Genomic DNA, 26,770 nt, shown 5'->3' with positions numbered 1-26,770 from the left:
CTGGGAGTTGCAGTTACTACTGTGACGCCCAGCATGTCCTGATAGTATCAGGGTATGCTGGGCATTACAGTTAGTATTAACTGCAACTCCCATCATGCCCTGATACAATCTCGGTCTGCTCTGCAGCTGTCCCAAAATTAGTTTTGGGTCAGCGGCAAAACCATAGGCTGTATCAGCCTGATACAGTCTATGGTTTTGCAGCTGACCCAAAACTACAACTCCCATTATGTTGCACTATACTCCTGAGTCCTGGGGAAGCAATGCATTCATTTTGGGACAGCTGCAGAGCAGACCAAGATTGTATCAGGGCATGCTGGGAGTTGCAGTTACTATCTGTAATGCACCTAATGTGGGGAGAACTATATTGCATCTAATGTGGGGTAACTGTACTGCACCTAATGTGGGGGAACTATATTGCACCTAATGTGGGGGAACTATACTGCACCTAATGTGGGGGAACTATATTGCACCTAATGTGGGGGAACTATACTGCACCTAATGTGGGGGAACTACATTGCACCTAATGTGGGGGAACTGTACTGAACCTAATGTGGGGGAACTATACTACACCAAATGTGGGGGAACTATACTGCACCTAATGTGGGGGAACTGTACTGCACATAATGTGGGGGAACTGTACTGCACCTAATGTGGGGGAACTGTACTGCACCTAATGTGGAGGAACTGTACTACTAACCTAATGTGGGGGAACTATACTGCAAACCTAATGTGGGGGAACTATACTACGCACCTAATATGGAGGAACTATACTGCCAACCTAATGTGGGGGAACTATACTGCCAACCTAATGTGGGGGAACTGTACTACTAAGTAATCCACTGAAGTACTTAACCGTACCGTATTGTTTAGGTCTCCCAATATTGTGTAAAACAATTAATAGCGCAAAAGGAACCTGTGGCCTAGAGCAATACATGGATTACAACGTGTGATACATCTCTATAGACAAAATATGGATGCAGCATTATAAGTAGTGCATGGTGGCTATCACGGATTTTAATCATTGCCACGAGTGTTATGTGAATAAAATAATTTAAAAGGTTCCCTTTGAACTGTACTACTAACTTAATGTGGGGGAACTATACTGCACCTAATGTGGGGGAACTATACTGCCAACCTAATGTGGGGGAACTATACTGCCAACCTAATGTGGTGGAACTGTACTGCACCTAATGTGGGGGAACTGTACTACTAACCTAATGTGGGGGAACTATACTGCACCCAATGTGGGGGAACTATACTGCCAACCTAATGTGGGGGAACTGTACTGCACCTAATGTGGGGGAACTGTACTGCACCTAGTGTGGGGGAACTGTACTACTAACCTAATGTGGGGGAACTATACTGTCAACCTAATGTGGGGGAAATATATTTCCATCCTAATGTGGGAGATTTATACTGCCAACCTAATGTGGGGGAACTATGCTGCCAACCTAATGTGAATACAAAAATATAAAATTGTACTATTCTGATCCCTATAGCACTTTTATTTTTCTGTATATGGGGATGTATGAGGGTCATTTTTAGCGCTGTGATTTGTAGTTTTTATCAGTACCATTTTTTTTTTTTTTGCTTTTTAGATATTTTTTATGGTATTTGAAGTGACCAAAAATGTGCTAATCTGATTAGTGCACTATTACGACTTTTGGGACCCCACTTCTGATTTTGCCCAGGGCCACGCTAAGCCTAATACTGGCCCTGGATCCAATCCTCCTACACTATGCAAGCAAGAGAGTGTGTGTGTGTATATGTATGTATGTATGTATATATATATATATATATATATATATATATATATATATATATATATATATAAACACACACACACACACACACACACGCGCGTGCGCGGAGTGAGTTTGTGCTTTAGGGTGCACACCCTAATGCAATAGGCTGCGCACGCCTATGCTCAGCAGGAAGATAATTATGCCAGGAGAATGGGTACTGAACCCGTGCAAATTCAGGATGATTATGGTCAAATAGCGTCTCCCATCACTAAATGTAATGGCGACTCAAGAGAACAAGAAGCCTGCCCAGTTTTGCTCCCTGTCTCGAGCAGGTCACCCTCTAGCCATAGACGGCCTGTTGATCACATGGAAGAAGATCTTCATTTATACCTTTCCTCCTCTTCCGCTGATACCGTGGCTTCTCAGGAGGGTGATAGACAAGCGGGTCAGAGCGATAGCCATCTTGCTGTTCTAACGGATAGCTTCGAAGAGGAACACCGGTCTTAATGTGGCGCTGGACACAGATGGTATACACAAGTAGATAAAAGCAAGGTAGTTAATGAAGCCTGATGAAGCTGCTGTTGCAGTGAAACGCGTTGCATGATGGGAGAATAAACTACCTTGCTTTTATCTACTCGTGTATATAGTGGTCCCTGAACATATGATGGTAATCCGTTCCAAATGGACCATCGTTTGTTGAAACCATCGCATGTTGAGGGATCTGTGCAATGTAAAGTATAGGACAGTGATCTACAACCTGCGGACCTCCAGATGTTGCAAAACTACAACACCCAGCATGCCCGGACAGCCGTTGGAGGTCCGCAGGTTGTAGACCACTGTTAGAGAAAGTTGTACTCACCTGTCCCCGCCTTTCCGGACAGTCACCGCTCGTCACCGCTGTCCGGGATGTCGCCGCGTCCCCGGGGTGTCCCCGACGCTCCGGCAAGGCCTCTGCTTCCCCGGCAACCGCGCTCTCCGTCGCCGCCATCACGTCGCTATGCACGCCGCTCCTATTGGATGACGGGACGGCGTGCGCAGCGACGTGATGACGACGATGGAGAGCGCCGACGATGCAGGGGATCCCGAAGAACACGCGCCGGAGCCCCGAGGACAGGTAAGTGACCATCACCAAAGCTCACGGGGCACCGTAAAGGGCTATCCAGTGGCAGCTGAAGCAGTCTGCGCTGCCGGATAGCCGTTTATGCGATGGCCCAGACATAAAAAAGCATCATATGTTGATGCTGCCTCTGAGAGGCCATCGCATGTTGAAATTATCGTATGTCGGGGCCATCGTAGGTCGAGGGGTCACTGTATACTGCAATACTTTTCTATACACAGGGACACTTTAGATGAGTGTATACAGCACTGTATATGTTTTCCTTTGGAGGTATATATACATATGCACATAACATGTATAGAGATCCCTACTGCAAGTCTGCCCGCCACCAGTATAACATTCAAACTAGAGATGAGCAAACTTACAGTAAATTCGATTCGTCACGAACTTCTCAGCTCGGCGGTTGCTGACTTTTCCTGCATAAATTAGTTCAGCTTTCCGGTGCTCCGGTGGGCTGGAAAAGGTGGATACAGTCCTAGGAAAGAGTCTCCTAGGACTGTATCCACCTTTTCCAGCCCACGGGAGCACCTGAAAGCTGAACTAATTTATGCAGGAAAAGTCATCAACTGCCGAGCCGAGAAGTTCGTGACGAATCGAATTTACTGTAAGTTCGCTCATCTCTAGTTCAAACCAGAAAAGGTTTGAATGCAACCATGTGTCATGACGTGTAGTAGGATCAGCTATACATTTGTTACTGTAAACCAGACATGACTATTTAGAGAGATCTATCCATAGTTCTGCTGTAACACATTCAGGGTTCCATGGTGTAATGGTTAGCACTCTGGACTTTGAATCCAGCGATCCGAGTTCAAATCTCGGTGGGACCTTATTATTTTTTTTTTGGCCCTTAACCTCATTGTACTTTTCTGCACTTTATAAGATTTGTTTACGGTTAGATAAAAACGATACCACTTATGCATCAGAACTTAGTGTTAAGGGTTATAGACTTAACTAGAGAAATTGTTCATGCATATAAACCATATTAGTATAAAGTTATTCCTGATGATATTCACAATAAATGTCTATACTAGTGATAGAAATGTTGCATTATAGGAATACATAGTTTATTGATTTCATTTAATTGCCCTCCAAATTGCATGTGAACAAATAGCATCTTTTAAATAGCTGTGTTTAAAGCATTGTAATAATCATGTGACAGTAACATGTACTTTTATAGAAAGAAGCTGTGGGATCAGCTTGACTGCACTCTGTAAATTTTCTTTGTCTGGTTACTTATAATAACCTTCTTATCGATTATAATTCTTATCAGAACTCCATATCAAAGAAGTTTTCCACTGAAGTAATATAAAAAAAAAAAAACACACCTCCCCGTCGGGGAATCGAACCCCGGTCTCCCGCGTGACAGGCGGGGATACTTACCACTATACTAACGAGGATTGGCTTGTTAGCACATCCCGATTCACCTGGTTTCATGTATATGTCGAGGCGTTCAGCACTACACACATATATCTATATGTATTTATTGTGTCGGTTATATTAAACAGTTTTATGCTACATTACTGAACATGCAAAAAAATAAAGGGGAAAAAAACATGAAATGTTTTGAAGAAGTGGGGGTGGGTGAGGGGGGGGGGGGAAGAGAGGCAGGGGGCTGCCCTGTATAGGGTTATGTCAAATATACAAACGAGTTGTCAGGATGGCCGAGCGGTCTAAGGCGCTGCGTTCAGGTCGCAGTCTCCTCTGGAGGCGTGGGTTCGAATCCCACTTCTGACAAGTGTTTTATTTTTATTTTTCTTCATGCAATGTTATTTTCATTAGGGTGCATTCACATTAAGTTTTGTGTAGTCAGATCCAGCCGAAGAATTTCATGCCATACCCCATTCACTTTAATGAGCCGATTGGACTCAGCTAGTGACTCCGAATTGCTAATTTACTGATCCTATCCGTTTTTTTTTTTTTTTTTTTTTTTCAAAACCGGACAGCAGACCTCTGTTTTCATTCCAGCTCAAAGACAGGATACCAATGGAAAATGAGCCAACAGGAGTCACTAGTTTAATGGGAGACGGCACAAGTTCAGCAGGGATACAGCAGGAGGTGGTTAGGAAATCTGCTAGGTCAGGCTGCACAAAGTGAGATGTATTCGAATGCATCCTTAGGACAGGGTCACACAGCAGAGTGAGCTACTCACTGCGGCCGGGTAGCTCAGTGTGTCAGCTCGTAGTGGTGGATTTTCTGCTGTAGAAATTTGGCGCAATGCAGCCGGGAGCTCACTTTTCAGTCCCTCTGTGACTGCCTTTGGCACATCCAGAGCAAGTTCCTAGCTACATTGGGAAATCCGCCACTACAAGCGGACACACTGAGCTACCTGACCACAGCGGGCTACTGTGACTACTGTGGGCACATCCGCAGTGTGAAATATGCTGCAGATGCGCCCTGTGTGACCTGGCCTTACTCTTTAACTCTCTATTGCTAAAAGCTGTACTGTCATTCATCATTAGCATTTCATATACAGATGAGATTATTAGAGATTTCAAGTGTTGTTCTATTAGCTATTCTTGAATATCTACTATAAAACTACCATCTAATAATTTCATATAATATTTTAATATTACTAAATTAGAGAATTGCAAAAAATAAAAATAAAAAAAGATGTGTCAGAAGTGGGATTTGAACCCACGCCTCCATACGGAGACCAGAACACCCAGTTAGGGAAGATTATGCATCTTGAGTCTGGCGCCTTAGACCGCTCGGCCATCCTGACACCTGATGTCACTAGAGAGAAGAAGTTGTAATGACTTGTACACAGAGGGATGTACTCGTGTACTGAATGTATAATACTGTTATATTGTAATGAATAATACTGTTATATTGTAAATAGTAATAATGGTACATTGTAATAATGTTACATTGTCATAAGTAATAGTCACATTGTAATAAGTAATAATGTTACATTGTAATAAGAAATATTGTTACATTGTGATAAGTAATAATGTTCCATTGTAATAAGTAATAAGTAATATTGTTACATTGAATACTTCTTACTTTCAGAAGTCTTAGGTATTAGTTATTTCCTATAGGTATTAGCTGAAACAGAAACTTTTTTAACATCAAGCAGTGGTCTCCAAACTGTGGACGTCCAGATGTTGCAAAACTACAACTCCCAGCATGCCCGGACACCCACAGTTTGGAGACCACTGCTTAAAGGAGAACTCCAACCAAAACTATCCTATCCCCCGTAGATTGTGGGGTGCCCCGGCGGTCGGATCCCACCCGCTATGAGCTACTTATCCATTATCCCTTGGATAGGGGATAAGTTAATTTCCCAATCAGAGTGCTTCGAGCAGTTGCAAAACTACAACTCCCAGCATACCCGTACAGCTCTCGGGCATCATTGGCGCTCCCATAAAAATAAATAAAGTGCTTGCTGTCTCCTGACTGAGAGCGCCGGCGTCCCGTCCTGGAGATTGTGGGGGGCCCTTCGCTTTGTGCGGTGGTCAACACGCCCACTTCCCGCAGGCTGCTGGGGCCCTGTACATGAGATCACGGGGGACCCCAGCAGTCGGATCCCCCGCGATCTGAAACTGGGGTGACACACTGTAACAAACCTCCTCCTCATGTAATCACCTTACTACTGAGGTGACACTGTAACAAACCTCCTCCTCATGTAATATCTTTACTACTGGCGTGACACACTGTAACAAATCTCCTCCTTATGTAATCACCTTACTACTGAGGTGACACATTGTAACAAACCTCCTCCTCATGTAATCACCTTACTACTGAGGTAACACACTGTAACAAACCTCCTCCTCATGTAATCACCTTACTACTGAGCTGACACACTGTAACAAACCTCCTCCTCCTGTAATCACCTTACTTCTGGGGTGACACACTGTAGCAAACCTCCTCCTCATTTAATCACCTTACTACTGAGGTGACACACTGTAACAAACCTTCTCCTCATGTGACACACTGTAACAAACCCCTCCTCATGTAATCTCCTTACTACTGGGGTGACACACTGTAACAAACCTCCTCCTCATGTAATCTCCTTACTTCTGGGGTCACACGCTGTAAAAAAACCTCCTCCTCATGTAATCTCCTTACTACTGAGGTGACACACTGTAACAACCCTCCTCCTCATTTAATCACCTTACTACTGGGGTGACACACTGTAACAAACCTCCTCCTCATTTAATCACCTTACTACTGAGGTGACACTGTAACAAACTTCCTCCTCATGTGACACACTGCAACAAACCCCTCCTCATGTAATCTCCTTACTACTGGGGTGACACACTGTAACAAACCTCCTCCTCATGTAATCTCCTTACTTCTGGGGTCACACGCTGTAAAAAACCTCCTCCTCGTGTAATCTCCTTACTACTGAGGTGACACACTGTAACAAACCTCCTCCTCATGTAATCACCTTACTACTGGGGTGACACACTGTAACAAACCTCCTCCTCATGTAATCTCCTTACTACTGGGGTGACACACTGTAACAAACCTCCTTCTCATGTAATCACCTTACTTGTAGGGTGACACACTGTAACAAACCTCCTCCTCATGTAATCACCTTACTACTGGGGTGACACACTGTAACAAACCTCCTCCAACATGGCCATTTACCCTCTAGACAAGTGCAGATCCTTCCTAAGCATGTCCATTACTGTCAGGTACGTACTAAAATCCCCTTATGTTGAACAACCCCTTTAAGGCTGGGTTCACACTACATTTTGATGATACGGTCACCGGATCCAGCTGGGGGGGGAGTGAAAATAAGGCGCTCCCATATCCCAGGCGGAGTCACTTGAATGAGCCGACCGAAGTCAGATAGTCGGCTCATTTTTGCCCCGTATCCGGTTTTGTGACCTAAAACTGCAGCATACCACACTATTCCATGGTCTGAATGAACTCTAATAGTTCTCCAGGGAGTCTCAGCAACTTTTATAAATCATCAAAAAAATGTACTTATCCCCTATCCACAGAACAGGGGATAAGTAGCTGATCGCGGGGGGTACAACTGCTTGGATCTCCCCGCGATCACCGGAACGGGACCCGGCGCTCAGTGAGGAGCATGTGCTGCAGCCGGCTCATCATTTCTATGGCAGCACCGAAAATACCCGAGTACAGCTCTCGGGCATCAATGGCGCTCCCATAAAAATAAATGGAGTGCGTGCTGTCTCCTGACTGAGAGTGCCGGGGTCCCGTCCTGGAGATTGTGGGGGGCCCTAGCGGTTGGACACCCCGCGATCAGCTACTTATTCCCTCTCCTCTGGATGGGGGTGGGGGATTAAAGTGAAAAAAGTTAAACAAAACAAACTTTAACTCACCTCCCTACGTTCCCCCGTTGCGCTGATATCGATGTCCCGTTCTCCGGTCCCTGACTTCTTCCGCTTCCTGTAGTCAAAGAGTCACACGGCACTCAGTGTATCACCGGCTGCACGGGGACACTGCTGCGGCTGGTGATACGCTGATTGTCACGTGACTCTTCGACTTACAGGCAGGAAGCGGAAGAAGTCGGGGACCGGAGAACGGGACATCGATATCAGCGCTACGGGGGAACGTAGGGAGGTGAATTAAAGTTTGTTTTGTTTCACTTGGCAGCCCGGGACCAGAGGGTAAAAAAAAAAAAAAAAAAACGCACCGGAGTTCTCCTTTAAGTACATTTTTGCTGGAGTACTCCCTTAAAGGAGAACTCCAGAGTATTAAAATTGTCCCCCATAGTGCCGGAAGAAACAAAATAAAGATTTACATACCTTCCTTCGCTCCCCTGGGGCCTCTGGTAACCGGGTCCGGACGTGATCCTCTTCCTGGTTGCCGGTGGTCGGCGAGTCATACTGCACTCAGCCAATCACCGGCCACAGCAAAGTCCCGACTCGGCCGGCGATAGGCTGAGCGGCAGTGTGACATTTTCGGCCCCGGCAGCAGGTGCCGGTGTAGTGAAGAATTGTGTCTCAGCCTATCACCGGCCGCTCAGCCTATCGCCGGCCGAGTCAGGACTTCGCTGCGGCCGGTGATTGGCTGAGCACAGTATGACTCGCCGACCACCAGGAAGAGGATCGTGGTGGAGACCGGAGACGGTTACCGGAGGCCCAGGGGGAGCGAAGGAAGGTATGTACCTGTTTATTTTATTTCTGCCGGCAGTATGGAGGACAATTTTTCTATTCTGGAGTTCTCCTTTAACTTCACTATACTCTGTATAAGAAAACATTGAATCACAAAACGCCAGTAGTCTCAGTTGTGCATCAGTCAGCTTCACATCCTAACTGTCAGGATGGCCGAGCGGTCTAAGGCGCTGCGTTCAGGTCGCAGTCTCCTCTGGAGGCGTGGGTTCGAATCCCACTTCTGACATAAATTTTTTTTTTTTTTTTCCCCTCATTGTTTTATGTTTTAATTGTTTTTCTCATTGTAACGTTCCGTCTGTTCTGTCACTTTATTTACTTTTACTCTATAATATCACTCTATGGCGTCTACTGGGAGCGATATAGCGCAGGGTTGTGTGTGTGTGTCGTCACTTCCGGCTGGCTCTGCCTTGGCGGGAGCGTGCCGTGTGACGTCAGGAGAGGTAAGGATGGCTGACGGGCAGACTGCGTCTTTAGCCAGGATAGACCTGGGGGCGCTACACTCGGCTGCCCGGGAGCCCCTGCACCTCCTGCCGTGTCAGATACAGAGACAAGGGGCTGCCAAAGTTAGCGAGTATTTCAGCCCTGCGATACGAGAGACGCATGGAGGTGAGTGTGAATTGTGTCCATGGTGGTTCTGTGCCTCTGTTCACACTAGTGGAAGCATAACACTAACGCATTACACTTCCGTTTCTCTGTAATTCAATTATAAATGTATCAGGGTGTTCAGAACTGGAAAAAGTGTATCCAAGAATTGTTTTCCCAACCAGCGTGCCTCCAGCTGTTGCAAAACTACAACTCCCAGCATGCCCGGACAGCCTTCGGCTGTCCGGGCATGCTGGGAGTTGTAGTTTTTCAACAGCTGGAGGCATGCTGGTTGGGAAACATTAACATTATATATCAATTACTGGTCCTGTATGGGAGGAAAATTGGCCCAAAATCTGGATTATAAAAAAATAAAATAAAAAAAAAAAACACAAAATACAAATACAAACCCCAAGCTGCAATTTTCAAAAACTGAGCCAAAAAAAAAAAAAAACACTTAAGGCTGTAAAAACACACAAAAATTGCCATGTATTTATTAGGGGTGTGAATCTCCAAGAGTTTGGCGATTCGATTCGAATCGCGATACCAGAGTGGCGATTCGATATATCCCGATATATCGCGATACCATCTAGGTGACGATACATCGCGATATATCCCGATACATCGCCCACCTGGGAGCATTCATAGATCCCAATAGACGCCGCTGTCAGCTTTGACATTGGCGATCTAGTACTCCGGCGCGCACTTTTTTCCTTTTATCCCGTCCGGGCTGCAAAATAAAAGAAAACGCACTTTTATCTTACCTGCCAACGAGCCCCCGGCGCTCCGGTACAGGTGTTCGGTCCCCGGGCTGTATTCTTCTTACTTCCTGTTAGCCCGGCAAGTCACATGGAGCTTCAGCCTATCACTGGCCGCAGCGATGTCCCGCCTCGGCCAGTGATAGGCTGAAGCTCCGTGTGACGTGCCGGGCTAACCGAAAGTAAGAAGAATACAACCCGGGGACCGAACGCCTGTACCGGACTGTACCGGAGCTCCGGGGGCTCGTTGGCAGGTAAGAGTGCGTTTTCTTTTATTTTGCAGCCCGGACGGGATAACATGAGAAAAGTGCGCGCCGGACTACTCCTTTAATAGCCAGCCACGGCGATCGCCGCATGCTGGCTATTAACGGCGGCCCCCGGCTACTGAGAACAGCCGGGGGCTGTAGAGTATGTAGCAGGCACGAGTCGGAGCCCGCTCCATACACCCAGAGCGCCGCCGTGTCTGATCCGGCTCCACAAATGTGGAACTTGTATCTCCTGATGCCTGGGAGATGCTGTTCCGGGCGTCAGGAGATAAAAATTCCACATCCCTAAAAGAATGGATTAAAAAATATTTTGAATCGATTCAGTATCGGCAAATGAAAAAATCGCGATAATCGCGCAAATCGATTTTTATTTTTTTTGTTACATCCCTAGACGGTGTTTTATATTTCCTTATTGGCTGTGGTGTATTTGAAGGGGGGGGGGAAAAAAAGCAAAAATTTTTATTTTTTTTTTACTTATTTATTTTTTGCATTTTTTTTTCCTAAACACCGGTTTGACTGATTCCACCCTGTCCTGTAAAAGCGTTACAATTCTCCGTGTCTGGAATGAGATTCTGGACTCCCGTTCTCAGGCCTCACACGGCGCAATTTCCGGGCAGAATGCGTTGGATACATTTCGCTCGGAAACAGAGTCCGGTTGTTTTCGATGTTATTCTGCTGCACTGTGCGGAAGAATTTTTGGCGGCGAAAACATCTGCAGCGGAAATTCAAGTTTCAGCCTCCACTCCACAAGGAAATGCACTGCTGTCTATGGAGATGGCACATGTCCAAGCGGTCCTAGCGCCGGCATATTCTGCTGGCGCCTCCTGTCTGCAGAAAATTTTCTGGATGGACGTTCTGCAAAAAATCCAGCGACTGAACATACCCTAAGGGTGCGTTCACATGTGCGTATTTTTGCTACAGTTCTGTTGCAGATTTGCTATTGCAGATTTTGCTGCCCATTGACTTCAATGGGCAGAAAAATCTGCTGAAGCAAATCTGCAGCAAAAATACCCACATGTGAACGCACCCTCAAGGTACCTACACACAGGCATATTTTTCATGCAGATCTGCTGCTGTAGATTTTGCTGCCCATTGACTTCAATGGGCAGCAAAATCTGCTACAGCAAATCTGCAGTAGAAGATACTCATGTGTGAACTGACCGTTAGGGTAGGGTCACACACAGAGCATCTGCAGCGTATTTCACGATGTGGATGCGCCTGCTGCCGGCAGTCACAGAGAGACTGCAGAGTGAGCACGCTCCGCAGTCACTCTGTGACCGCTGCCAGCGCATCTGCAGCGTAAAATCTGCTGTGTGTGACTCTACCCTAAGGGGGTGCATTCACGCTACAGAATATCCGTCTAGAGAAATGGTGGGCGAATATTTTGAGTGCAGCAGACACCACCGATATCAAAATTCCATTGTGTAAATGCCCCCTTAAGGCGGATATCAATTGTCAATATGACCGAACGGGCACGCGCTATTTTGTACCCGTCGTCAACAAAAACTTTTTATATAATATAGATAAAACCATTATATTTATATTTGTAATATACATTAGTTAAAAAATGTGTATATTTTTGTCCCTGCAGCTATTGTCTGTGTGTCTCTGTGAGGAGTCCAAATACAGGAAGTGAGGGTGGACAAGCAGGGTAATGTGCAGTGAGGACAAGCAGGAGAGTGTGCAGTGAGGACAAGCGGGAGAGTGTGCAGTGGGGACAAGCGGGAGAGTGTGCAGTGGGGACAAGCGGGAGAGTGTGCAGTGGGGACAAGCGGGAGAGTGTGCAGTGGGGACAAGCGGGAGAGTGTGCAGTGGGGACAAGCGGGAGAGTGTGCAGTGGGGACAAGCGGGAGAGTGTGCAGTGGGGACAAGCGGGAGAGTGTGCAGTGGGGACAAGCGGGAGAGTGTGCAGTGGGGACAAGCGGGAGAGTGTGCAGTGGGGACAAGCGGGAGAGTGTGCAGTGGGGACAAGCGGGAGAGTGTGCAGGGGGGACAAGCGGGAGAGTGTGCAGGGGGGACAAGCGGGAGTGTGTGCAGGGGGGACAAGCGGGAGTGTGTGCAGGGGGGACAAGCGGGAGTGTGTGCAGGGGGGACAAGCGGGAGAGTGTGCACTGAGGCTCTATAACATACTCCTGGCTCATAGACCAGGATGATTGACAAGCCAGGAGTCTGCACAGAGTCCTGCTTCTCCTGCCCTCACTTCCTGTTTTTGGACTCCTCATAGAGACACACAGGCAATGGCTGCGGGGACAGCATTTTTTCACCCAAAAATGTACACAATTTTTAATTAATCTATATTATAAATATAATGGTATTATCTACATTATATAAAAAGTTTTTTTGTTGACGACAGGCACACTTTAATGTCGATGCATTTCCGAACGGATTCCAAAAAAAGAATGAACATGCTGTCTCCCGGCTGCTTTCAGCCACATATCGCTGTGCAGTATGAGATGAGGTTTTTGGTGTGTCACCGTGGGACCCAACTCCAGTGACCAGACCCTGTATAATGTAATTTTATGGCGCTGGGTCTCACCAATGGAGATGGAGCAGAAAGCTCATCTGATCAGGCACAGCAATATACTACTGAAAGCAGCTGAGAGTGGGGGGGAAAGCTCACCATATGGCTATATAGGCGCTGATTTGGAAATGGATCATACCATTGTGCACAGTCATTTGTAAGAAAAGCTCTAGAGTTACACTTTATGGGTGCACGCACACCACGTTTTTGCTATATAGTTCCCATATACGGTTTCAAGTTAAAAACCGTACGGAACCGTATAGCAAACCGTATGCATTGAAAACATTGTAAACCGTATGACAAACGCATCATCTGGTTTAGTCCGTTTTGCGTCTTATGCGGTTTTGTCATTTTTTTTTACCTGGAGTCAATGGGAACCGTACAGAACTGTATGTGCGTACGGTTCCATACGGTTTTCACCATACAGATTATGACTTTGCACAGTTTTTTTTTTTCTTGGAATTTCAATCAAACAAGTGAAACTTTATTCAAAATGGAGTGAAAACGTATACGTTTTTTTCTTTAAAAAAAACGGATGCAACCAGACATCATTTTTTAAACTGTAGACGGTTTTTAACTGTATACGGGTTGAAATTTGTACACACATTTTGATACAGTTCAGTCCGGTTTTGAGGAGTCCGTTTTTTTTATCAAAAACTGATATGGGAACTGTATTGCAAAAAACGTGGTGTGCGTGCACCCTAAGAAAAATAAGATTACTTCACAAAAAATATAAATATATTGTTTTTGTCTCCCGACAAGTCTCTGTTCACACTGGCATCATTGGGGTAAGGTTCTGTGGCAGAGAGCTAAGGAGACTCTACAGCCAGTGTGGACAGAGCAGAGAGAATAATCCCACTTGTCAATAGAGCGGGGGCCATAGACAGGTTAGGCCCCATTCACACTACAGGTATCATCCTGCTTATTTACTGCCATTATTTTACAATAACGGATTAAAAAAAACAACTGATGCAATAACTGGTAATAATGGATGATAACTGATGACAATCATCCATTAATTTTTAATGTTTTTTTTCTTCTTAAAAAACCTGATGTTCTTCATCCGTTATCATCCATTACCAGTTACATCCATTTTTTTAATCATGTTTTTAACCCTTTTTTGTAAAGTTGTACTGAGCATGCTCAGTACAAAAAACGGATGTTAATAAACCTGACAATAACTGATAATGGATGTTTTTTTTTTGTTTTTTTTTTAACATCTGGTTCCCATAGACTTCAATGTTAAATTTGAACGTCCGGTTTTTCACCATTTTTTTTTATTTTTTTTTTGCCAGACCAAAAATGAGTGCATGCACCGTCTTTTGTGCCGGCAAACATAACTCACATTAGTAAAAACGGACATGCCTGATGCAAAAGGATGGTCAAAAAATCCCATTGACATGAGTGGGACTTTTTGCCAGGAGTAATAATGGAGGGTTTTTTTACAGGATGATACCTGTAGTGTGAAAGGGGCTTTACCTGGGCAATAAAGGAAAGTCCTATAAGTTTGTGTTTAGTAAAAAATATATAGAATAAATAACTGCATGTAAGTAGAAGTCTACATAAGGTTTGTAATATGTGATGGGGATTGCAGCTGATGGGTACAATACTAAACTTTATTGTTTCTATGTAGGAAAAGAAGTGCCCTTCAGAGGCCGGATGTTCAGAGGGCAAGAAGTCAGTGTGCCAGCCGGGTATATGGGCATCGTCTTGAAGGAAGATCATAAGCCGTGCTCTGAGGAGGAGGTGGGGTCTGTGTACACAGAGTGGGGCAGAAATACACAGCCTACAGGATAAGTGGTTGGGATTGTCTATGAAAAGGATTTCTCCTGCTGGAGTCCTCAGTACACACTGCGCTGTATGGATGGGATTGTTCACCTATCCATGCGGAGAGTCTGTAAGTGTGTCACACACATAAGCCAGCCATACACATTAGGGATGTCCCGACATTAGTATGAGCGATATATATAGGATCGACCAATTATCGGTATGGCCGATAATCACGATTTTGGGCATTATTGGTATCTGCAAGTACCTTGCCAATAATGCACCGCCCCGGCCCCATTGCCTCCCCCATCCCCGGTTTTATAATTACCTGTTCCCGGAGCCCACGCTACTTCTTGCTCCTGCTGCGTCCTGCGTTACACTGTGCGCAATGACGTGTGACGTGCACGACGTGACGTCACTGTTAGTGCGCACAGTGACAGTTCAGGAGGACGCCACCGGAGCCAGATGTGGAGTGGACCCCGGGAACCGGTAATTATAAAATCGGGGATGGAGGAGGCAATGGGGCCGGTGCGGGAGGTCGGTCGCGGTGCGGCGGAGCGGTCGCGGGTGCGGTGTGGCGGGGGGAGCGGTGGCGGTGATAGGTCTCAGGACCCCTGGACAGGCAGGAGGAGAGAAGCGGGTGGCGGCGGCCTATGGCACCACAAAAGCCACTGCAGTGCATTGATTTAAAGCGCCCGCTTTAAATCAATGATCTGCAGCGGTGTCGCGGGGGGATAAATAGCCGATAACTTATACCGCAATATCGGTATAAGTTATCGGCTATCGGCTAACCTCCACCGATTATCAGTATTGACCTTAAAAAAACAATATTGGTCGAATATATATATATATATATATATATATATATATATATATATATATGCAAAACTACAACTCCCAGCATGCCCGGACAGCCAACATGCTGGGAGTAGTAGTTTTGCAACATCTGGAGGTCCGCAGGTTGAAGACCACTGCTCTAGACTTTGAGAAGCCTTGGGCAAAAGTCAAACATGAGGACCTCACATAACACTCGTAAATCTGCCGCCAGTAGTTAGCTAGGGAATCACCACTATTTAGTGCAATTCCCTTTTAGGTAGAACCCCCCCCCCCCCCCCCCAGTAAATAGGGAATCCCTCTTTTTTAGTTAGTAGCCCCTAGTAAGTAAGGAATCCTCCTCTTTTAGGTAGAAGGCCCCAGAAGATAAGTATGCAGGAATTCTACCCCTATTAGGTTAAAACCCAGGTAGCTCCCCGCCGAGGTCAGCAGAGGGCACTGTGGTCATGACATCAGAGAAATCTAAAAAGATAAGCATTTCCTCTGTAGTATACAGCCCCTAAAATGTACTCGAAGGATTAAGATTTTTAAATAGAAGTAATTTACAAATCCGTTTAACTTTCTGGCACCAGTTGATTTAAAAAAAAAAAATAAAAAATAAAAAGTTTTCCATGGTAGTACCCCTTTAAGGTAGAAGCCCCAAGTAGTTAGGTAGTCCAGGCAGGTAGGGAACCTCCTATTAAGTAGATGTCTCTATTAAATAGTTTCTCCCAATAAGTGAAAAATAATAAAAATCCCGCTCACTTTCCCTCCATTCCTTTTGGCCTTTGTGTTCTCTGCTCTGTTAGTTGTGAAGGACCTTCTCCTGCACTACTAATAAAATGACGACGTCTCCCGCACAATGACGTCATTTTAGTGTGGGGCAGTTCTTGCACCACTTGATGCAACCAATGAAGATTCTCAGCACAGGAATGGCATGAGGATTAGAGGGATTGTTTTATTTTATTTTTTTATTGTCTGCAGGTATTGGGATGGGTATCGGGGATATACTAATACTTGTATAAATGTCTAACATAGTGGATAACCCCTTTAAGGATATACCAATCCATAAGGTGATTTTAGTACGTACCTGGCAGACAGTAATGGACATGCTTAGGAAGGATCTGCGCTTGTCTTGGGGCTTAATGGCTATGTTTTGAGATTACCAGAACACTGTGGCTAGCTTTTTGTGAACTGGTATTTCCTGTTTGAATTTCCTTCTTTGCCTACAAATCCCATAATTCCATTTTCCTCCCTCTCACACATCAGCCACCCCACCCATTGAAACACAAATGAACTGCATCAATCAAAAGACCTGTGGTTTTCAATCAGGTGCCTACAGCTGTTGCATTAGTTGCAGATTGATCCCTCCACCCATTGAAACATAAATGAGCTGCTTCCATTCAAAAGACCTGTGGTTTTCAATCAGGGTGCCTACAGCTGTTGCAGATTGATCCCTCCACCCATTGAAACATAAATGAGCTGCATCCATTCAAAAGACCTGTGGTTTTCAATCAGGGTGCCTGCAGCTGTTGCATTAGTTGCAGATTGATCCCTCCACCCATTGAAACATAAATGAGCTGCATCCATTCAAAAGACCTGTGGTTTTCAATCAGGGTGCCTGCAGCTGTTGCATTAGTTGCAGATTGATCTCTCCACCCATTGAAGCAGACAGGCTCCCTGTCATCAGCTGACTAGTGTGTCAGGTCTCGGCCGCATTGCAAGCTGGTAAAAATCCGAGACAACAGTCATTTTGTATGCTGTTAAAAATAAATATTGGGGGTGATAATCACATAAGAATTGTGAGAAAACCGTCACACACAGGTACAGACACTATATTATGAACTACACTAACTTTACAGCCCCTGTAGCATAGTCAAATAAAAAAAATTCCTGGAATACCCCTTTAATACACATCAAATCATTTAGTATCTCATAAAGACACAAAAGATCAGGCATATTAACATCCATTGTCCCTCTTTACTTGAAACCGCAAGAGACTATAGCCAAACCCGCCTACTCATCAGTTAGCCGTCTATTTATTATTTTGTATTTGAACATTGATATTTGTGATGTGAACCGATATATTTCTGACACGATAATTTACAATCGTTCCTGTTTTCCTTCCCAGGATCGTTGTTTAAATGTCAGATCCACCTTCCAGTCTTTCACACAGTGGAACCTGGAGACTCCTCCATCTGCTGATGACGCCATAGTTATGTCGCTGGCGTGGCCGAAAATAGCCTCTGTGGTAAGAAAATATTCTTATAGTGGTTTATACCGATTGTCTGGGCAGGCTGGGAGTTGTAGTTTTGCAACAGCCAGAGGTAACGTTCGGAGGCCTAGCCTCTTAAAGTGGTACTCCGCTGCTCAGCGTTTGGAACAAACTGTTCCGAACGCTGGAGCCGGCAGCTCGTGACGTCATAGCCCCCGCCCCCTCAATGCAAGTCTATGGGAGGGGGCGTGACTGCCGTCACGCCCCCTCCCATAGACTTGCATTGAGGGGGCGGGGCTATGACGTCACGAGCTGTCGTCTTCAGCGTTCGGAACAGTTTGTTCCAAACGCTGAGCAGCGGAGTACCACTTTAACTACATAGCTTTGTGTTGTATAACTGTATTATCATCCTATATGTTTTTACTTCTGGTGCTTTTTTTTCTCTTACAGATACATGCGCCAGTCGACTAGAAACGGAACCGTCTTTGCAGCTTGTACTATATTGCCAAAGCGCTGCAGTGTTACTTCTCCATTTGTATGTATCACAGACCCCTTCTATGTGTGTTATCTGCTGGATATCAGTAGAGATGAGCGAACTTACAGTAAATTCGATTCGTCACGAACTTCTCGGCTTGGCAGTTGATGACTTTTCCTGCATAAATTAGTTCAGCTTTCCGGTGCTCCGGTGGGCTGGAAAAGGTGGATACAGTACTAAGAGACTCTTTCCTAGGACTGTATCCACCTTTTCCAGCCCACCGGAGCACCGGAAGGCTGAACTAATTTACGCAGGATAAGTCATCAACTGCCGAGCCGAGAAGTTTGTGACGAATCGAATTTATTGTAAGTTCGCTCATCTCTAGATATCAGTATTTGTTTTTGTACAACAAAGTTTTAATTAAAAAAAAAAGAAATAAAATTTGATTATATAACTTTTCCCATGACTGTAATACGTGGGACGGTGCAGCTTCTAAACAGCATAGAGATTGGCTGTACGTTGTGTCAGGTTCACATGCCCGGTATTAGGCTGGCACCGTGGGGGGCAGTCATAATGCACAATGGAAAAACTAAAATTCTCTTCAAACTTATTATTTACCCACGGAAGAAATTGGACCACTTTTATGGTGGTTAGTAGAGATGAGCGAACTTACAGTAAATTTGATTCGTCACGAACTTCTCGGCTCGGCAGTTGATGACTTTTCCTGCATAAATTAGTTCAGCTTTCCGGTGCTCCGGTGGGCTGGAAAAGGTGGATACAGTCCTAGGAGACTCTTTCCTAGGACTGTATCCACCTTTTCCAGCCCACCGGAGCACCTGAAGGCTGAACTAATTTACGCAGGATAAGTCATCAACTGCCGAGCCGAGAAGTTCGTAACGAATCGAATTTACTGTAAGTTCGCTCATCTCTAAAAATGACCTTAACTAGCCACGTTATCAAACCCTATGATACTGTCATCTCGGGTAACTAGTCTCATGGCCAACTCATTGGCCTCAATGGTAGCCCAGTGGCAGGTCTTATAATCCAAATTATGAGGGTATGTTCACATGGAGTAACTTTAAAGGGGTACTCCACTGCCCCAACATTCGGAACATTTTGTTCCGTAAGCTGGGTGTGGGGGTGGTGACGTCACGGCCACGCCCCCTCAATGCAAGTCTATGGGAGGAGGTGTGGTGACTGCACATGCCCTCCTATAGACTTGCATTGAGGGGGCGTGGCCATGACGACACAACCCCCGCACTCAGTATGTTCAGAACGCTGGGCCAGTGGAGTACCCCTTTAAAGCAGATTTCCACAGGGATTCAGACTCAAAATCCAAGCTCCATTGATTTAAATAAGGGAAATCGGACGAGGCTCTAATTTCCAATTCGATATTTGATAATTCTTTGACCAGGATTCTGTGTGAAATTCTGCTCCAAACCTGATGGATCTTCTTCTCTTCACACGGCGGTATTCTTGCAATTACGCCCAAATTTCCTTCTGCAAAGTTTACTGACTGGGATTTTGGAGCTGTTTTCAAAACACAGAATTCTCCTGAAATTCAAAGCCCCATTGACTTTAAATGGGATTCCGTGAAATTCTGCAAAATAAAATTTAGCAGAATGAAAATTCCACTGTGTGAATGAGACACTGAAATCCCATAGAAGTCAATGGGCAGTAAATTCCGGAAATTCTGCCGTGTGAACATGGCCTAATGAGGAAATGACAAAGATTTAAGGATTTTTTTCCTTCTCAATCTCTCACGTAACTTTTCTATTTTCTCCGGGTACTTGTACACAGAGCGAACTGCATCAAAAATGCATAAAGCTTAATTACACAGTACAGCTAGGGGGGGGGGGGGGGAGATTAATTAACCCCTTCCCGCAGAATGTCATATATAAACGCCGGGTTGTGCAGTGCGTTCGCGCATCCCGGCGTTTATAAATGACATGCAGTTAACCCGGCGATGCGCAGCATCGCACGGGTTAACTGGCAGAAGTCCCGCTGTTTCCAGCAGGGGACAACTTCTGCTTCACCCCCAGGACCATCAATTGATGGTCCTGGTCAGCGATCACTGTGATTGGTCCCTGTGGACCAATCACAGTGATCTGGGGTGAAAGTTCAGATCCCCCGCACTGCCCGCCCCTGGAAGTCGGGCAGAACGGGGGACGAAGGCTGCGGGGGCTCGCGGGGACCTGCGGCACACGGGGGGGAACAGGAGGGGACCGGCGGACTTACCTGATCCAGCGGCGGGACCGAGGAGCAGCGCGGGACCGGCCACGTGGACGAGCAGCGACGGGTGAGTATATGGTCCTCAGAAGCAGCAGTGAAGATCTTCACTGCTGCTTCTAGGAGTCTGAAAACTACAACTCCCAGCATGCCTAGACAGCCTTTGGCTGTCTGGGCATGCTGGGAGTTGTAGTTTTGCAACATCTGGAGGGCCTCAGTTTGGAGACCATTGTATAATGGTCTCCAATCTGTGCTCTTCCAGCTGTTGCAAAACTACAACTCCCAGCATGCACTGACTGTCCAGGCATGCTGGGAGTTTTAGTTAAGCAACATCTGGCCCTTCAGATGTTGCCGAACTACAACTCCCAGCATGCCCTTCAGCTGTCTGGGCATGCTGGGAGTTGTAGTTTTGCAACAGCTGGAGACACACTGGTTGGGAAACATTGTTTCTAACTCAGTGTTTCCTAACCTGTGTGCCTCCAGCTGTTGCAAAACTATAACTCCCAGCATGCACTAAAGACCATGCATGCTGGGAGTTGTAGTTTTGCAACATCTGGAGGGCCCCAGTTTGGAGACCATTGTATAATGGTCTCCAATCTGTGCTCTTCCAGCTGTTGCAAAACTACAACTCCCAGTATGCACTGACTGTCCAGGCATGCTGGGAGTTTTAGTTCAGCAACATCTGGCCCTTCAGATGTTGCCGTACTACAACTCCCAGCATGCCCTTCAGCTGTCTGGGCATGCTGGGAGTTGTAGTTTTGCAACAACTGGAGACACACTGGTTGGGAAACATTGTCTGTTTCTAACTCAGTGTTTCCTAACCTGTGTGCCTCCAGCTGTTGCAAAACTATGACTCCCAGCATGCACTAACAGACCATGCATGCTGGGAGTTGTGGTTTTGCAACAGCTGATGCACCCCCCCCTGTGAATGTACAGGGTACATTCACATGGGCGAGGCTTTTACAGTGGGTTTCTCGCATCTTGAGATGCAGCAAATTTTGCGCTGGGAAACTCGCTGTAATCCCCCGCCCATGTGACTGTACCCTAAAAACACTACACTACACTAACACAAAATAAAATAAAAAGTTAAAAACACTACATATACACATACCCCTACACAGCCCCCCTCCCCCAATAAGAACGTCCGGTACGCCACTGTTTCCAAAGCAGAGCCTCCAGCTGTTGAAAAACAACAACTCCCAGTATTGTCGGACAGCCGTTGACTGTCCAGGCATGCTGGGAGTTTTGCAACAGCTGGAGGCACCCTGTTTGGGAATCACTGTCGTAGAATACCCCTATGTCCACCCCTATGCAAATCCCTAATTTAGGCCTCAAATGCACATGGCGCTCTCACTTTGGAGCCCTGTCGTATTTCAGGGCAACAGTTTAGGGCGACATATGGGGTATCGCTGTACTCGGGAGAAATTGCGTTACAAGGTGTGGGGGGCTTTTTCTTCTTTAACCCTTCATGAAAAGGAAATGTTTGGGTCTACACCAGAATGTTAGTGTAAACATTTTTTATTTTTTACACTAACATGCTGATGTTGCCCTATACTTTAAATTTTCACAAGAGGTAAAAGGGAAAAAAGCCCCCCAAAATTTGTAACGCAATTTCTCCCGACTACAGAGATACCCCATATGTGAGCGCAAAGTGCTCTGGGGGCACACAACAAGGCCCAGAAGGGAGAGCGCACCATGTACATTTGAGGTGATTTGCACAGGGGTGGCTGATTGTTACAGCGGTTTTGACAAACGCAAAAAAAACAAAACCCCACATGTGACCCCATTTCGGAAACGACACCTCTCACGGAATGTAATGAGGGGTGCAGTGAGAATTTACACCCCACAGGTGTCTGACGGATCTTTGGAACAGTGGTCCATGAAAATGAAAACTTGTACAGCCCACTGTTCCAAAGATCTGTCAGACACCAGTGGGGGGTAAATGCTCACTGTACCCCTTGTTACGTTCCTCAAGGGGTCTAGTTTCCAAAATGGTATGCCATGTGTTTTTTTTTTTGCTGTTCTGGCACCTTAGGGGCTTCCTAAATGCGACATGCTCCCCGAGCAAAATTTGCTCTCAAAAAGCCAAATATGACTCCTTCTCTTCTGAGCATTGTAGTTCGCCCATAGTGCACTTCAGGTCAACTTATGGGGTACCTGCATACTCAGAAGAGATGGGGTTACAAATTTTGGGGAGTATTTTCTGCTATTAACCCTTGCAAAAAGGTGAAATTAGGGGGGAAACACACATTTTAGTGGAAATTATTATTTTTTTTTTTACATATGCAAAAGTCATGAAACACCTGTGGGGTAATAAGGCTCACTTTATTCCTTATGACATTCCTCAAGGGGTCTAGTTTCCAAAATGGTATGCCATGTGGGTATTTTTTGCTGTTCTGGCACCATAGGGGCTTCCTAAATGCGACATGCCCCCCGAGCAAAATTTGCTCTCAAAAAGCCAAATATGACTCCTTCTCTTCTGAGCATTATAGTTCACCCATAGTGCACTTCAGGTCAACTTATGGGGTACCTCCATACTCAGAAGAGAAGGGGTTACAAATATTGGGGGGTATTTCCTGCTATTAACCCTTGGAAAAATGTGAAATTTGGGGGGAAACACACATTTTAGTGAAAAAAATATATATTTTTTTACATATGCAAAAGTCGTGAAACACCTGTGGGGTATTAAGGCTCACTTTATTCCTTGTTACGTACCTCAAGGGGTCTAGTTTCCAAAATGGTATGCCATGTGAGGGTTTTTTGCTGTTCTGGCACCATAAGGGCTTCCTAAATGCAACATGCCCCCAAAAACCATTTCAGAAAAACGTACTCTCCAAAATCCCCTTGTCGCTCTTTCCCTTCTGAGCCCTCTACTGCGCCCGCCGAACACTTTACATAGACATATGAGGTATGTGCTTACTCGAGAGAAATTGGGCTACAAATATAAGTATACATTTTCTCCTTTTACCCCTTGTAAAAATTTAAAAATTGGGTCTACAAGAACATGCGAGTGTAAAAAATGAAGATTGTGAATTTTCTCCTTCACTTTGCTTCTATTCCTGTGAAACACCTAAAGGGTTAAAATGATGACTGAATGTCATTTTGAATACTTTGGGGGGTGCAGTTTTTATAATGGGGTCTTTTGTGGGGTATTTCTAATAAGACCCTTCAAATCCACTTCAAACCTGAACTGGTCCCTGAAAAATAGTGAGTTTGAAAATTTTGTGAAAAATTGGAAAATTGCTGCTGAACTTTGAAGCCCTCTGGTGTCTTCCAAAAGTAAAAACTCGTCACTTTTATGATGCAAACATAAAGTAGACATATTGTATATGTGAATAAAATTTTTTTTTTTATTTGTAATATACATTTTCCTTACAAGCAGAGAGCTTCAAAGTTAGAAAAATGCAAAATTTTCAAATTTTTCATCAAATTTTAGGATTTTTCACAAGGAAAGGATGCAAGTTACCACAAAAATTTACTACCATGTTAAAGTAGAATATGTCACGAAAAAACAATCTCGGAATCAGAATGATAACTAAAAGCATTCCAGAGTTATTAATGTTTAAAGTGACAGTGGTCAGATGTGCAAAAAACGCTCTGGTCCTTAAGGCCAAAATGGGCTTGGTCCTGAAGGGGTTAAAACCTATTTAGAGGAAAAGGTGACCAGTTGCCCATAGCAAACAATCAGATCGCTTCTTTCACTTTTGAAAAGGCCTGTGAAAATGAAAGTAATCAGATTGGTTGCTATGGGCAACTGGTCAACATTTCCTCTGCACAGGTTCGAATTAACCTCCCCCAACGCAATGTTCTTACCACCACTGAGCTCTGTCCAAAAAAGACAGGGGGTGAGCATAGAAAACAAATACTTAAAGGGGTTATCCAGGAAAAAACTTTTTTTTAATAAATCTATCTATCTATCTACTCCAGAAAGTTACAGATTTGTAAATTGTATAAAAAAAAAATCTTAATCCTTTCAGTACTTATGAGCTTCTGAAGTTAAGGTTGTTCTTTTCTGTCTAAGTGCTCTCTGATGACACCTGTGTTGGGAAACGCCCAGTTTAGAAGCAAATCCCCATAGCAAACTTCTTCTAAACTGGGCGTTGCCCGAGACACGTGCCATCAGAGAGGACTTAGACAGAAAAGAACAACCTTAACTTCAGAAGCTCATAAGTACTGAAAGGATTAAGATTTTTTTAATAGAAGTCATTTACAAATCTTTACCTTTCTGGAGCCAGTTGATATGTAAAAACAAAGTTTTTTTTTTTCCTGGAATACCCCTTTCACCTCTGGTAATTTTCTCATCTCAATTTCCCTCAAGTAATGTACCCCCCCCCCCCCCCCCATTCAAGTCGCAGGGATCCGTCAGAACATGGCGGTGTGAGTTGTGCTCCGTGTGGCGCAAAAGAAAAAGTTTAGCAGTGATGTGGACGTAGCCTAACAGCTAATTCAATACAATAGATGTTTTATGTTGATTTGAAGGCTCCAGGCCGTGTTCCCACCTGGACTTGTTTCTGCATTTTGGCCACAATTTTGGGAAGATTAAAAAAAAAAAAAAAAAAAAACGCAGCGTGTGAACAGTCTCAGGGGGTGTTTATCTACTATACACTCGCTGGCCACTTTATTAGGTACACCCTGCTAGTACAGGGTTGGACCCCTATTTGCTTCCCTTCTTCATGGCATACTTTCTACAAGTGTTTTCCAAATAATGTGTCTCCAGCTGTTGCAAAACTACAACTCCCAGCATGCCCGGATAGCCATAGGCTGTCCAGGCATGCTGGGAATTTGAGTTTGCAACAGCTGGAGGAACACTGTTCTACAAGGTGTTTGGAAACGTTTCTCAGTTTTTGCTCCATATGGACATGATGACATCACACACTTCCTCCATATGGACATGATGACATCACACACTTCCTCCATATGGACATGATGACATCACACAGTTCCTCCAGATTTGTCAGCTGCACATCCATGATGAGAATCTCCTGTTCTACCACATCCCAGCGGTGATCTAATGCAGTGGTCTTCAAACTGTGGCCCTCCAGATGTTACAAAACTACAATTCCCAGCATGCTGGGAATTGTAGTTTTGTAACATCTGGAGGGCCACAGTTTGAAGATCGCTGATCTAATGGATGAGACTTGGTGACCTCAGTGTCATGTATGCGATGATGTCATGGGGCATCATCCTGCTGGAAGTATCGTCGGAAGATGTGGTCATAAAGGGATGGACATGATCAGTAACAACACTAAGGCTGTCATGTATAAAGGAGTTCACTCCTAGCTAAACTCCAGCAGCCTGAAAAGATGACCAGGTGCAGTGATCAAATGCCACACCAAAAGCCAATGGCTAGCTGGGAAATTTAGAAAGCATTACTTTAAAAAAAAAAAATCATAATCAGTGTTTGAATTGCAGCCACTATGGAGCCAAACCCATGCCAGCCACATCAGCTTAAAGCAGGTAAGCATAATGCATACACAAGAACCTCTACATTGTTCTCTCTAATAGCATATGCTGGACTATATAAAATTATTTTTTTTTTTTAATGCAATTCCTTCCAAGTGTCAAGTCTCTTCTTCATATGCTGATGAATTGGCATAAAATCTGTGTAAGATTAACATTTGCTGGGAAAGTGCATATTTAGAAATGATGGCAGAGATTTATTAAAACCTGTGTAGAGAAAGATTATTATTTTTATTCTAAAGTCCTCTTTTTGTTTTTAATCTGGTTGCTATAGGCCACTGGACTATTTCCTCCATACAGGTTTTAATTAGAGATGAGCGAACTTACAGTAAATTCGATTTGTCACGAACTTCTCGGCTCGGCAGTTGATGACTTATCCTGCATAAATTAGTTCAGCTTTCAGGTGCTTCCGTGGGCTGGAAAAGGTGGATACAATCCTAGGAGACTCTTTCCTAGGACTGTATCCACCTTTTCCAGCCCACGGGAGCACTGGAAAGCTGAACTAATTTACGCAGGAAAAGTCATCAACTGCCGAGCCGAGAAGTTCGTGACTAATCAAATTTACTGTAAGTTCGCTCATCTCTATAGAAAACCCTTCTTGCAAAATACAGACCCCCCCCCATACAGCTGCATAAATGGAAAAAGTCATGGCTCTTGGGAGATAACAATTGGGGGGTGTGTGCTTTGTCTTGTCCTTTTGAGGGTAACTCCAGTATTTAATTTCTCATCC

General features: G+C 44.9%; 1 protein-coding gene and 5 non-coding genes across 6 annotated transcripts; 4 read left to right on the top strand and 2 right to left on the bottom strand.

Moving 5' to 3' along the window:
- The first annotated feature begins 3,617 nt into the window (after nt 1–3,617).
- On the top strand, nt 3,618–3,689 carry TRNAQ-UUG (transfer RNA glutamine (anticodon UUG)). Its single transcript has one exon. It is a non-coding gene; the product is annotated as a tRNA-Gln (tRNA).
- A 498-nt stretch (nt 3,690–4,187) lies between these two features.
- On the bottom strand, nt 4,188–4,259 carry TRNAD-GUC (transfer RNA aspartic acid (anticodon GUC)). Its single transcript has one exon. It is a non-coding gene; the product is annotated as a tRNA-Asp (tRNA).
- A 254-nt stretch (nt 4,260–4,513) lies between these two features.
- TRNAL-CAG (transfer RNA leucine (anticodon CAG)) lies at nt 4,514–4,596 on the top strand. Its single transcript has one exon. It is a non-coding gene; the product is annotated as a tRNA-Leu (tRNA).
- An 879-nt stretch (nt 4,597–5,475) lies between these two features.
- On the bottom strand, nt 5,476–5,584 carry TRNAL-CAA (transfer RNA leucine (anticodon CAA)). Its single transcript has 2 exons — nt 5,547–5,584; nt 5,476–5,521 (listed from the first exon to the last, which is right to left on the bottom strand). It is a non-coding gene; the product is annotated as a tRNA-Leu (tRNA).
- A 3,513-nt stretch (nt 5,585–9,097) lies between these two features.
- TRNAL-CAG (transfer RNA leucine (anticodon CAG)) lies at nt 9,098–9,180 on the top strand. Its single transcript has one exon. It is a non-coding gene; the product is annotated as a tRNA-Leu (tRNA).
- Nucleotides 9,181–9,361: 181 nt separating this feature from the next.
- RNASEH2C (ribonuclease H2 subunit C) lies at nt 9,362–18,523 on the top strand. Its single transcript, XM_056528532.1, has 4 exons — nt 9,362–9,560; nt 14,715–14,827; nt 17,793–17,912; nt 18,327–18,523. The coding sequence occupies exons 1-4, from the start codon at nt 9,401–9,403 to the stop codon at nt 18,345–18,347; spliced, it is 414 nt and encodes a 137-aa protein (XP_056384507.1). The 5' UTR covers nt 9,362–9,400; the 3' UTR covers nt 18,348–18,523.
- The last annotated feature ends 8,247 nt before the right edge of the window (nt 18,524–26,770 follow it).

This window comes from Hyla sarda, chromosome 6 (assembly GCF_029499605.1).
Source record: "Hyla sarda isolate aHylSar1 chromosome 6, aHylSar1.hap1, whole genome shotgun sequence".
In the NCBI taxonomy this organism is placed as follows: Eukaryota; Metazoa; Chordata; class Amphibia; order Anura; family Hylidae; genus Hyla; species Hyla sarda.
The sequence above is the reverse complement of the archived record's forward strand: the minus strand, read 5'-3'. Positions and strand labels throughout refer to the sequence as shown.

What these genes read in the sequence shown, in the direction of transcription:
- RNASEH2C (XM_056528532.1), top strand. Translation starts at nt 9,401, where the DNA reads ATGGCTGACGGGCAGACTGCGTCTTTAGCCAGGATAGACCTGGGGGCG. An exon ending in AGCCGTGCTCTGAGGAGGAG is followed by an intron (nt 14,828 to 17,792) that starts GTGGGGTCTGTG and finishes TTTCCTTCCCAG; the next exon opens with GATCGTTGTTTAAATGTCAG. An exon ending in GGCCGAAAATAGCCTCTGTG is followed by an intron (nt 17,913 to 18,326) that starts GTAAGAAAATAT and finishes TTTCTCTTACAG; the next exon opens with ATACATGCGCCAGTCGACTA.